This window comes from Caretta caretta, chromosome 1 (assembly GCF_965140235.1).
Source record: "Caretta caretta isolate rCarCar2 chromosome 1, rCarCar1.hap1, whole genome shotgun sequence".
Taxonomy (NCBI): Eukaryota; Metazoa; Chordata; order Testudines; family Cheloniidae; genus Caretta; species Caretta caretta.
The window spans coordinates 216,711,749-216,725,080 of NC_134206.1; the positions used below are offsets into that span (position 1 = coordinate 216,711,749).

Genomic DNA, 13,332 nt, shown 5'->3' on the forward strand with positions numbered 1-13,332 from the left:
GTTTTCTTGGTGGTTGATCCGAGACTCTGGACCCCAAAGTGTGGGCCATTAATGATGGCTTAGAATCTTGATGGCTCCCATTGACTAGGACAATTGGTTGTAAATGGTTTATTTACCTGCAAGCCTTCCTGTGTTCCTGGGAACCAGCCAAGGAAGAACGGAGGCTGGGGTCTCACAGGACATGTGAGCATGTCAGCTGACACTGGAATACATTTTAAACCTGGGGCTTTTCCATTTAGAAGGAGGGGTGGGGACCCAGAGAGACAAAAGATTCCAGCCTTGTGCCAAAGCTATAAAAGAGGGTGGAACAAAACAAAGGAGGCTGCCGGTCATGAGAACACCCCTGCTTTCCACCTAAGATGTCTGCTGGAACTAGCAAGTCTGTACCAGGGGAAAGGATTGAGCCCAGACTAGGAAGGAGCCTAGTTTGTGAAAGAAGCTTATTAGCATATCTCCGAGGGTGAGATTTTACCTGTAATCAGTTTCTTAATGTATTAGGCTGGACTTGTGTGTTTTTGCTATATTGTGCTTGGTAACTTACTTTGTTCTGTCTGTCATTACTTGAAACCACTGAAATCCTACTTTTTGTTCTTAATAAAATCACTTTTCTTTATTATTGAACCCAGACTAAGTGATTAATACCTGGAGGAACAAACAACTGTGCATATCTCTCTATCAGTGATATAGAGGGTGAACAATTTATGAGTTTACCCTGAATAAGCTTTATGTAGAGTAAAATGGATTTATTTGGGGTTTGGATCCCATTGGAAGCTGGGTGTCTGGGTGCTGGAGATAGGAGACCTGCTGAGCAGTTTTTGGTTAAAGTCTGCAGCTTTGGGGGCGTGGATCAGACCTGAGACTATTGTCGCAGGCAAGTGTGTCTGGCTCAACAAGGCAGGGTTCTGGAGTCCCAAACTGGCAGGGAAAACGGGCTCAGAGGTAGTCTCAGCACGTCAGGTGACAGTCCCAAGGGGGTCTCTGTGACCGAACCTGTCACATCAGTCTCCATTTCTCTCCCTGCTGGTCCACATGGAGCCACCCAACACACCTCATGAGAGAAACATCAGCCCAGGGACAGATCTTCAAAAAGGGTTTAATAAGAAAAAGCAAAAATTCACAATGAAGAAGTGTTAGGGACAAAAAAGCAGGGAAGTTCCAGACTGTCTGATCAATGGGAAATTAGAGGGGAAATCACAGCCCCTGTCTCAGTCAGACTTATTTCTTGCATCAAAACAAAACTGAAATCAAAAAGCTAATTGAAGCAGTTCCCAGGCAGGGACTGTCTCCAATACCCCGTTGGGTCAATGAGCATTTGGGACAGAAAGAATCTAACCATACAGCATTTACATCCTCACAGGATATTTGATCTGAACCCAGCCATTCTTATATTGATGTCTCAGAGATGCCATCATCAACGTCATCATAACCTGGGTCATGAGAAGATGGGGACAGGGCTTCCCTCTCAGCCCCAGAGGCCCCTTCACTTCTTAGCGAGTGCAGATTCCAGCCTGAAAATAGCAAGCAAGTCACATTACAGTCAATGTATTCATTCTCCACTCATGTGCACTCACATAATGGATGGGCAACATACAGCATGGGCTGTGAATCAGCCCCCACCCACAGTTCCTCTTAGTGGGTCTCTGACATGTTTAAACCATTATCTCTCTCTCTGTTCTTTAAAGAAAACATGTGGGAGCGGATTCTCTCTCTTCTGAGACCTCCCTGGTGCAGGAGAAATGTGGGGATGGCAGTGAGCTGGTGACGACTCCCTGATAGGCCACTGGGAGCTGCTGTAACTCCTGACAGCTGATATAGTCCCTAAGGGACCACACGCCAGCAGACATCTGTTGGCTGGAGCAGGGTGGGGACCCTAGCCCATGGGACTTGCCTGGACATCACAGATCTCACCCACCCACACAATGCTCATTCACACGTTATTCCCATCAAGACCAAAGAAATGCACATTTCATCCCAACCCAGTTTCCTTTGAGGTGCAAAGTGGGAGTGCAGTCCTGGGTCCCAGCTCTGATCCTGTGCTAATGGGGACATTTACATATTGAAGAGAGGGATTTCAAAGCCAGGCCGCTAACTAACCCCACCCCAGGGACCTGCTCTTCCCATTACCATCCAGGGAACTGACACCTGATTTGGGGAAGGGCACTTTGGCCCTGATCCTGCCAATGGGCCCATGTAACTTTGATGATTTGGACAGTCCCACTGAAGTCAGAGAGAGTATTCATGTGAGTAGACTGACAGATGGGATCTAGTATTTGTAGGATCAGGGACCTTATCTAGGAAATCTTCTCTCTGTCTTGATTTCAATCCATTTAACTCTGTTTAGCAGAAGTCAGGGAGGGGACACAGCTGAGAGTTCACCAATAACTGTATTTCAGTGCAGTGACAGTGACCTCTAGTGGCCAGTAAAGGCTCTTCCCGGTGAGTTCTCCACACTCCACTCACCTGTCCGTGAATCCCTGTTCTTGACACTTTCCCCATGGGCTCCAGTGACTTCCTGGGCATTCGGTCCAGAACCAGGGTCATCTTCAGGGTCAGAAATTTCTCTGGCATCATCATAACCGTCCCCTGGGTCATCTCCAGGCAGGGCAGGGACCTCTGAAATAATGATGGGAATTAATGGTAATGAGAAGAGGCTTTCCACTGAATAGAGAAATAAGCTACATGCCAGGTGTGGCAAAGGAGGGACTTGTGTGTATTATTTCTTATGAATGCCACATACACCTCAGTTTAGCTGTTTGATATTATCCTGCCAGACTGCACAGGGCAAAACAAAGGAGGCCATTGGAGGGGAAGCAAACAGGAAACATAAAAATAACAAAGACGTGGCTCCTTAAGGCAACAATGAGGGGAGCTGTTAATTGTGGAATGCCCTTGTCATAAACTTAAAGGGAAGGGTAATCACCTTTCTGTATTCAGTGCTATAAAATCCCTCCTGGACAGAGGCAAAGTCCTTTTACCTGTAAAGGGTTAAGAAGCTCAGGTAACCTGGCTGGCACCTGACCCAAAAATGACCTCTGAGGGGACAAGATACTTTAAAATCTGGACCGGGGGGGAAAAGGCTTTTGTCTGTCCGTGTGATACCTTTGCCGGGAACAAATCAAGGATGCAAGCTCTCCAACTCCTGTAAAGTTAGCAAGTAATCTAGCGAGAAAATGCGTTGGGTTTTCTTTGTTTTGGCTTGTGAAATTTGCTGTGCTGGAGGAAATGTGTATTCCTGTTTTTGTGTCTTTTTGTAACTTAAGGTTTTGCCAAGAGGGATTCTCTATGTTTTGAATCTGACTGCCTGTAAGATTATCTTCCACTCTGATCTTACAGAGTTGTTCTCTTATCTTTTTTTGTTCTTCTAATAAAGTTCTGGGGTTATTTTTAAGAATCTGATTGGGGTTTGGGGGTCTTAAAAATCCAAGGCTGGTTTGTGCTCATCTTGTTTATTCTCAAGCCTCCCCAGGAAAGGGGGTGTAAGGGCTTGGGGGGATATTTTGGGAAATAGGAACGCCAAGTGCTCCTTTCCCTGGTCTTTGTCTAAATCACTTGGTGGTGGCAGCATACTGTTCAAGGACAAGATGCAATTGGTGCCTTGGGAAAGTTTTTATCCTAAGCTGGTAAAAATAAGCTTAGGGGGTCTTTCATGCGGGTCCCCATATCTGTACCCTAGAGTTCAGAGTCAGGAGGGAAACCTGACAGCCCTTCGCTGGCTCCAGCCAGGCTACTTTGGGTTAATTCTTCCCAGCCCTGAGCTCAGGATCAAAGGGCAGATTAGGAAATGAAGGGGGTGGAGCAGCAGTAGCCAAGGGGTAATGTGGCTTCCAGGAGGCAGATTCATCATTGCTCACCTCCGCTGTCTGGAGTCTGGAGGACGTTTCTCAAGGCAGGCTCCTCCACATTATCGTAATCCAACTGAGACCCCGCTGGGGAAGCTCCCTCTGGAACAGCAAACGTCACGGTCAGCTTCCCCTGAACACACCCATTTCCCCAGCAGGTTTTAGTTCCCCATTAAAGGCCTGTTGTTTTCGAGTTTGGGCTTTTCATCATAGAGTCTGGAGGGGAAGTCACAGGGTGACCCAGGGGAAAAGGGAGAGTCATGGACATTCTCTCAAACAATAATTGTGCCACCTTTATTTCCTCAAAAATAACTAAGGCCCAGTCCTGCCCCACAGCATCCAATACCAACTTTGTCATGCCCTTCAATGAGATCAGGATCTATGCTGGTATTGAGCTAACCCTGGACCTGTTTCATAGATTCATAGATTCATGGATATTAAGGTCAGAAGGGACCATTATGATCATCTAGTCTGACCTCCTGCACAACGCAGGCCACAGAATCTCACCCACCCACTCCTGCTATAAACCTCTCACCTATGTCTGAGCTACTGAAGTCCTCAAATCATGGTTTAAAGACTTCAAGGAGCACAGAATCCTCCAGCAAGTGACCCATGCCCCGTGCTGCAGAGGAAGGCAAAAAATCTCCAGGGCCTCTTCCAATCTGCCCTGGAGGAAAATTCCTTTCCGACTCCAAATATGGCAATCAGCTGAACCCTGAGCATATGGGCAAGATTCACCAGTCAGATACCCAGGAAAGAATTCTCTGTAGTAACTCAGATCCCACCCCATCTAACATCCCATCACAGGCTGCTGGGAGATAGTAGCTGCCACACCAGAGCTGACCATTGTGAATTCAACTGAACTCTATAAAGACATGGTTTAAAGTCCTTACATTATATGGGCTGGATCGTGAATTCGCCTATATGCTCCTGTCGAGGAGGCAGGGGGCTAAGGTCATGGGGCATAGATCAGGGGTTGTACAGTGACAAGTGTCAGCTGTGGAAGTCAGATTCTTTCATACAGTGTGAATATTTCTCTGCCAGGTTCCCTGCAGCTCCTCCCCTGGGAGAGAGCACAGTCAACCACACACAGAAAGGGTCAGGATTTGTTCACATTTCCATCAAGAGCTGGACAGAAATCTTTTGTGTGTCTCTGTGTCCACCCCCATCCTTGTTACCTTGCTTTGATCCAGGATCATTTTCCCCCTCGCTGTCCCCAGTGTAATACTGCAGCTTTGTCACTGAGTCATCTGAATAGGAAACTGGAGAAAGGGTAAATGGGATGTCATCACAGTGAGAGCAGTGAAACTGGCTGATGGGCAATGCATCTGGGTCCTGAAGCAAGATTTATGGTCTCACTATATTGCTTCTTCAAGAGAAGATGCTGAATTCACAGTGACTGAGTGGTGAGAGGCTGACACAGACTTTCTAAGCTAAATATCAGGTTTTTTGTAGTAAATGTGGCTTTGGGGTGGATAATTCAGACTGGGAAGATGCTGGGAACAGCCATATTGACCTCATGAGGTGAGGCAGGAACTGAGTGAGCCTTTTACCATGGCATCCCCTCCTGTGGGTTTCATTCAAATCCTTCTCATGAACTGGGGAGCCTGTTTTGAGTCACACTCAGGGTGTAAGAATCTCTTTAGAGAGGAATGTTTATCTTCTCCTCCTGAATGTTGCTGCTTCATGGCCTAATCCAGCAGAAAATTATGGCTAAGGCTGCTGGTCTAGATCTCCTCAGCCACGGACATGACTCCCATTTTGTTGTGCAAGATACTCCCCCTCCCCCGACTTTTTGCCAGATAAGGCAACACCCCTCCCATGATCAGAGTCTGTGACCAACCCCCACCATTAGCAGAGAGGAGAATGTGCATCTCAGAAGTAGCCTCGGGGAGAAGCACTGACCATGCTCAGAGTGCCCCACAATGTGCTAAACTGAGAGCAGCATCTTCCCCCCGATTGACATTCAGTCAAAATGACGTGAACAGTCACTTTCCTCACCCATAACTAATTACCCCCTAAGGCTGCAGGATGTACAGATGGGCCTGACTGTCCTCAGAATGGGGCTAGCAGAGTCTGCTAACTCATTCATCTCAGTCCAGTAACTGGCTGGTCCCTTCACAGACCCAGCATCTCCAGCCATCCAGGACTCACAGGCTTGAAGGCTGCAGAGATTTAGTTCTAAGTGAGAGCTTTAGAAGGCAGAGTGCATTAGAGATTTTCTCCCTGTTAGGAATGACACACACAGACCTGAGCAATCAATCATTTCCTGCTTCTTTCTCATCAGGTTATAATCGATCTCCTCATACACGGCCTCAGAGAAAGGGTCCAAGGATCTTCTGGAGCCTGAAAACAAAGGGCAGGGTTTGCACAGGGTCAGACAAGCTAGGGATGGGAAACCCTATGAGATCATCCAGCCCCTGCCCCCGAGTCCAGTGCAGGACTGGTTCCTACAGCACATTCCCACTGCTCTCTCCAGTTTAGATTTCAGCATTCCAGGTGACAGGGACCATGTCCCTGTCATATTTGTTCTATTGGCTATTTCACTGTCATTAAGTTTATCTTGATATTCAACCTTAATGGTCCCTTCATAAATGTATCCTATTACTCCTACTACCACCCAAAATCATTCCTCTCCTATCCTGGTGCTCACACCTATGGGCAAAATAGTATATGTACTGCCTAGAGACTGTGTGGGGAATAATTAGCTAATATCTGTGCAGTGCTTTAAAAATGGAAAGTACTATCTACATATCTTTTTAGGTGACGACTTTGAGGAACTGTCCCAGACTGAGGTGTCATGAGAGGAAGTTCTGGAACAAATTGATGAAGTAAACAGTAATAAGTCACCAGGACCAGATGGCTTTCACCCAAGAGCTCTGAAGGAACTCAAATGTGAAATTGTAGAACTACTAACTGTAGTCTGTAACCTATCATTTAAATCACCTTCTGTACCAGAAGACTGGAGGATAGCTAATGTGATGCCAATTTTTTAAAAAGGCTCAAGAAGCAATCCCAGCAATTACAGGCCAGTAACCCAAACTACAGAACCAGGCAAATTCGTTTAAACTACAGTAAAAAACAGAATGATCAGACACATAGATGAACATGATTTGTTGGGGAAGAATCAACGTGGTTGTTGTCAAGGGAAATCGTGCCTCACCAGTCCTTTTGGATTCTCTGAGGGGGGTCAACAAGCATGTGGACTAAGGGGATCCAATGGATATAGTGTAGTTAGATTTTCAGAAAGCCTTTGACAAGGTTCCTCACCAAAGGCTCTTAAGAAAAGTAATTTGTCATGGGATAAGGGGGAAGGTCCTCTCATGGATCAGTGACTGAGTAAAAGATAGGGAAAAAAGGGGAAGAAATAAAGGGTCAGTTTTCAGAACAGAGAGAGGTAAATAGTTGTGACTCCCAGAGGTCTGTACTGGGACCAGTGCTGATCAACATATTCATAAATGCTCTGGAAAAAGGGGTAAACAGGGAGGTGGCAAAATTTGCCGATGATACAAAACTAGTCAAGATAGTTAAGTCCAAAGTAGACTGCGAAAAATACACTGGGGTCTCACAAAACTGCGTGACTGGGCAACACAATGGGAGATGAAATTCAATGTTGATAAATGCAACATCTTGAATACTGCGTGTAAATGTGGTGACCCCATCTCAAAAAAGACGTATTGAAATTGGAAAAGGTTCAGAAAAGGGCAACAAAAATGGTTAGGGGTATGGAACAGCTGCCATATGAGGAGAGATTAATAAAACTGGGACTTTTCAGCTTGGAAAAGAGATGATTAAGGGGGGATATTAAACTATAAAATCGTGACTGGTGTGGAGAAAGTGAATAAGGAAGTGTTATTTACTCCTTCTCATAACACAAGAACTTGGGGTCACCAAATGAAATTAATAGGCAGCAGGGTTAAAACAAACAAAAGGAAGTATTTCTTCACACAACACACAGTCAATGCCTGTGGAACTCTTTCCCAGAGGATGTTGTGAAGGACAAGAGTATAACAGGGTTCAAAAAAGAACTAGATAAATTCATGGAGGATAGGTCCATCAATGGCTATTAGCCAGGACGGGCAGGGATGGTGTCCTTAGCCTCTGTTTGCCAGAAGCTGGGAATGGGCGACAGTGGATGGATCACTTGATGATTACCTGTTCTGTTCATTCCCTCTGAAGCGCCTGGCATTGGCAACTGTTGGAAGACAGGATACTGGGCTAGATGGACTTTTGGTCTGACCCACTATGGCTGTTCTTATATAAGGGTAAATCTACACTGCAATCTGGAGGAGTGATTGCAGCATAAACACATCTGAGCTGGCTTTGATCGAGCTAGCCACGTAGCTGTGTCAGCACACGCAGCAGCACAGGCTAACCTGCCATGTACAGCCTCGCCTAGGAGCCTGGGTGCACGCTCCAGTGGCTAGCCCACGTCACAGCCATGCTGACGCAACTACACTGCTGTTGTTATGCCAGCTAGCTTTCACCAAGCTAGGTAAAAGCTAGCTTGGGTATTTCTACATGTGCTGTGATCACACCTCTCACTGCAGTGTAGATATGCCCTAAATGCCTCGTAGAACTGTCTGATCTCTTTGGCCATTACCACCCAAGCTCTTTTCCAGCATTTCTCCTTCCTCGTACCCTCCCTCCTGCTGTATCTCTCTATTCCGGATCTTTCCCTCACATGGATTTTCTTGTACTTTTCTAAATGGAATCTCAACGTGTTATTTTTCTAAGAATACTTGAAGTCTCTTTGTATTATTTTCTCCAGTGAGGCGGAGTGACCTCCCTCCCCACTTTAGAGTGAGGGACCACTACACTCCCTCTGGTGGGCAGAGCTAAACCTGCCCTGCCCCCGTCGCTGGAATTACCAGGTCAGGACAGGAAGTATAAAGGGAGGGTCTTGCATCTCATTGGAGTGGGAGCTAGGGAAGGAGACAGAAGTCTCCAGCCTGCTGCAGAATTCTGGAGCTAGACTTGCACCGGACAGCATCCTGTCCCCAAAGGAGACCGACCCTGGAGAGAAATTGCCGGCACTGCCATTGTCCAAGTACCCCGACGAGCACTATGGAACCCCTCACCCAGATGCTGGTAGGAAGTAGACCAAGGAAACTGGACTTTGGTCCCGATACACTGTCAAAACCCGAGTCAACATGTTTTAGCTGGATCCCTGCTGACCCAGTGGCGGAACAGTCCTCCGCTGTTAGGGCCCCGGGCTGGGACGCAGTGGAGTAGGGTGCGCCAAGGTCCCCTCATCCCCTGCTGCCAACCCCATCCCTGGGGTGGCAGCCTCCCCACATTAGGCCAAGAGGTCTGCTGTCTGCCAGAGCCAGGTCATCAAAACTGTCTGTTTGGTGCTCTGCCCTGCCTGAGGGCCTGAATCCCTAGACTGATTCGTGCTCCCTGCTCTTCCCCACCCAAAGACCCAGACTGTGTCTTTGCTGCCTGCCTTAGCCAAGAGGCTTAGGCAAAGCCTGCTTCCCACTCTGCCCTGCCCAGAGGGCCACAGCTTCCCTTATCAACCATGAACTGCTGGCTGTCCCAGCCAGGATGCTGTGGACTAAAGACTGTTTATACTCCACCACGCCTAGAACTCCAGGGCTCTAGACTCTTGATTGGCGGCAGCTCTGACAGGAGGCTGCGAACTCTAGACTTCTTACAGATCGATGCAGCAAGTGGGAACCGAGCCTGAGTGCTGCTGCCTGACATAGTGAGAGGGTGCGGCCTCCCTCTCCACTTGAGAGCAAGGAACCACTGCATTTCCCCTTTGTATTCTTTCTCTGTCGTCCCCACTAGTTTCAACTCCTCCCAGTGTAGTGTCATCTGCAAGTGTCACTGCTGTGCTGTTCATTTCCATGGCCAGATCATAGCTGAAGATATTAGATATGACAGGACTTAAGATGGTCCCTGGATCCCCCACAAAGCTCTCCCTGACATGCACACCTTGTGCAGGTTACAGGACTGCTACTAGCAGGCCAGACTTCTGTACCAGACATGCACTGGCTACAGAGCTTCCGTGCAAGAGAGGTACACACCAGATGTGTTCACCATAAGATACCTTAATACTCCGACAGGAATGGCTGAAGTTAGTTTAAACAAGGTATCCGCAAAAAGAAAAGGAGTACTTGTGGCACCTTAGAGACTAACCAATTTATTTGAGCATGAGCTTTCGTGAGCTACAGCTCACTTCATCAGATGTTTACCGTGGAACTTCCACGGTAAACATCTGATGAAGTGAGCTGTAGCTCACGAAAGCTCATGCTCAAATAAATTGGTTAGTCTCTAAGGTGCCACAAGTACTCCTTTTCTTTTTGCGAATACAGACTAACACGGCTGTTCCTCTTAAACAAGGTATGTTACACACAGTGTCACCTAGTGGCTGAATAGTATAATACAGTTTAGCCTTCCATTACGTCTCCCCCTTTGAGTTCTACATTCCTACCATTTACAACATTTACGTTATCATGGTATCCTTACATTTATATCCTCCTTACGAATATGTATGAACAAAGAATGAAAACACTGTGTGTTGCTTCCAGATGGGGTTTATAGCACAAAGAAATAAGGAAAAGAGTTAAAGTGTTGCTGGGTATGGTGGGAGTTTAATACAGAAGTGTACATTTGAAGATTGCCTCGACCCTTATCTCAAGGCAAGGTCAAGCAACCAGATGGGAGGGGCAAGGGGGGTGGTGGGCAAACATAAGAAACACTCAAAAGCCAGAAAAAAGGTGACCCTGGCTGAAACATAACCTTACTCCTTACCCCAACCATAGGGTACAAAAGAGGTGGTACCAAAGTCCCCATACTACGATCCTCCAAAACGGAACATGACCATAAATTGTAAGGGGTGGGACCAAGGGATATAATTAAACCTGCTAAGAAAAAGAAGATGGGAAAAAGGACAGGGAAAACTCTGTGACATACAGAGCTATGGATATGCTTGCCTGATTAACCCCACTAAACATTGCATTGCCTGCACTCGGAGTATGGTCTTCTGCTTTCTGTTTGTGTGATAAGAACCAAGAGAGGGGTGAGGGAAAAAGCCCTAACATCTCTCAGTGGTACTAGTTTTCTAATTACCCAACCCAAACATGTAACAACTTGGTCATCTGGCTTTCCATCAGTAGCAATGACTGCCTGAGGCCTGTTTGGAATCTCTGAGTTTTCTTCCTCTTGTTTCGGATCTGCCATCTGTAGAATTTGCTCTGTTGATTGTTCTTTCTGAGGTACACTGTATGCTCCAGCATTTTATCTTGAGTTTATTTGTACTGGGTCTCCTTTCAACTATCTATCTTTCTAGTTCTTCCGCTTTTCTCATGAGGCCCATCATGGCTGCCACACTGAGGTGGAGAACGCTGTTGGTCTTTGATTCTTTGATCACATGCACTCTGAATGAGAAGTTTTTCTCTTTGAAAGAGATTTCTGTGGTGAACTGTCCCATGCAATTCAGAATGCCTCCAGTGTTAGTCAGAGCTGTGGCAGGTAACTTCATCTCTGGGAGGGGTTGAAGGTGATTGTAAGGCCCTTCTGAGATGACTGTTACATCTGCTCCTAAGTCCATTTTAAAGTCCATAGTGTTTCTCTGAATGATCAGTTTCACTCTCCAGGCAGGCTCTGTATCTTCACACAGGATAGATCCAAGAAACAATAGCTCTTGATTGTCTGTCTGGAATATGAATCAATTCCCTGACTGCGTTCATGTGGCAAACAACTGCAAAAAGTCCATGTTTCATGCATTTAATATATCCTGAATGTTTGAGTGGAATTTGCTCCTCTTAGCCAGGGAGTTCTCCCTCTTTACCTCACCAATTTTATGGTATTAACTTGTTTCATTCAGGCTGCGTTTGTTAACAGCTTCTAAGCTAGTTTCTCGTTTTTCAAGTTTGACAAGTTGCTCTGGGTTTTGCTGTCTCATGAGCTCAGATTGCTTTGCAATTTGAATAGCAGTGTGTAGGGTGAAGTCTGTTTTGAATTGTAGCTCCTGTGAAGGATTTTTATCTGTTAACCAATAACCAGCCTCTCTCTGATGTTTACATGTTTGCTGTTCCTGAATCACAGTTTTCAGCCAAGGCATGCAGAGCTCTTATAAACTATTCAGCATTTTCCCCTAGTCCCTAAATTCTCTGGTGAAAACACGCCCTTTCATAAACCACATTTCTCTGAGGGTACAGTAGAACCTCAGAATTACAAACACCTTGGAATGGAGGTTGTTCATAACTCTGAAACATTCATAACTTGGAACAAAATGTTACGGTTGTTCTTTCAAGACTTTACAACTGCACATTGACTTAATACACCTTTGAAACTTTACTGTGCAGAAGAAAAATGCTGCTTTTAACCATCTTAATTTAAATGAAACAAACACAGAAACAGTTTCTTTACCTTGTCAAATCTTTTTTCAACCTTTTCCTTTAATTTTTTTAGTTATTTACATTTAAGACACTTCTGTACTGTATTTTCTTTCTTTCTTTCTTTCTTTCTTTCTTTCTTTCTTTCTTTCTTTCTTTCTTTCTTTCTTTCTTTCTTTTTTTTTTTTTTTTTGGTGTCTGGTGCTGCCTGGTTGCATACGTCCAGTTCCAAATGAGGTGTGTGGTTCACTGGTCAGTTCTGTAACTTTGAGGTTCCAGTGTATAAAGGACGCATCAAACAAAGCCAGAACCCTTTCATAGTCATCTTTGTGCCTGTCTTCAGGAAAATCAAAGGATTGAAAGAAATGCTCTGCTTGCTTCCAAACAGCACAAAGTAATCACTATACCTGTATAGCTTCAGTTTCTTATGGAGTTTTGTAGCAATCTGAAATCTTGCAAAATGCTGCTTCTAGTCTGTCAGTTGTGAAGGTTTGTCAAAGCTGAAGTTCTCTGGTCAACGAAGAGGGAGATGTTGATGAAATCCTGCAACCTGTGTTGCTTTTTTTTCCCCTGTCTGCATCCTTCATTGCTCCTCCTTCTGTCTGCAACTTCTGTTGCTCTCTTCCTTCTGTTTTTCTTCTCCTCTGGCACTGCTTAACTTGGGGCACCATGTCACATACACTTTGGACATGGTAGGTGGCAAGGCTGCTGCTATAAGCAGGTCAGGCTTCTGTACCAGACATGGACTGGCTACAGAGCTTCCTTTCCGGAGAGATACTCAACAGATGTGTTCACAATAAGATCCCTTAATGCTCTGCCAGGCATGGCTGAGGTTAGCGAATGTAAGTTGTTACATGCAACACCACTTCGTGGCTGAACAGTATAATACAATTTAACCTTCCACTACACTGCCAATGCCCCACCCCCCTTAGGCACAGCTCCGCCTGCTATTTCAGAGGCATTTCACACAGTGACACCAAGCAGGACCCACCTCTGCGCTCTGCCCTGGCACTTCGCACCTGCGCCCCCAGGATGATTAAGACCAGGCAGAGCAGGGCTCCCAGGACAATGCAGATGACCACGGGCACCGTGATTCTTCCACTGTCGGTCGGAGGGCGGCGCGGGGGAGCTGGAAGGAAATGAAC

At 46.0% G+C, this 13,332-nt stretch overlaps 1 protein-coding gene across 1 annotated transcript in view; it reads right to left on the reverse strand.

Moving 5' to 3' along the window:
* Window positions 1–1,075: 1,075 nt before the first annotated feature.
* The window catches only part of LOC142069401 (antigen WC1.1-like), a 66,112-nt gene continuing 53,855 nt past the window's right edge, over window positions 1,076–13,332 (reverse strand). The window contains 6 exon segments of the mRNA XM_075120314.1: window positions 1,076–1,508; window positions 2,461–2,613; window positions 3,852–3,941; window positions 5,018–5,101; window positions 6,090–6,185; window positions 13,179–13,316. Coding sequence (XP_074976415.1) covers window positions 1,384–1,508; window positions 2,461–2,613; window positions 3,852–3,941; window positions 5,018–5,101; window positions 6,090–6,185; window positions 13,179–13,316 — 686 coding nt within the window. The 3' untranslated portion in view covers window positions 1,076–1,383.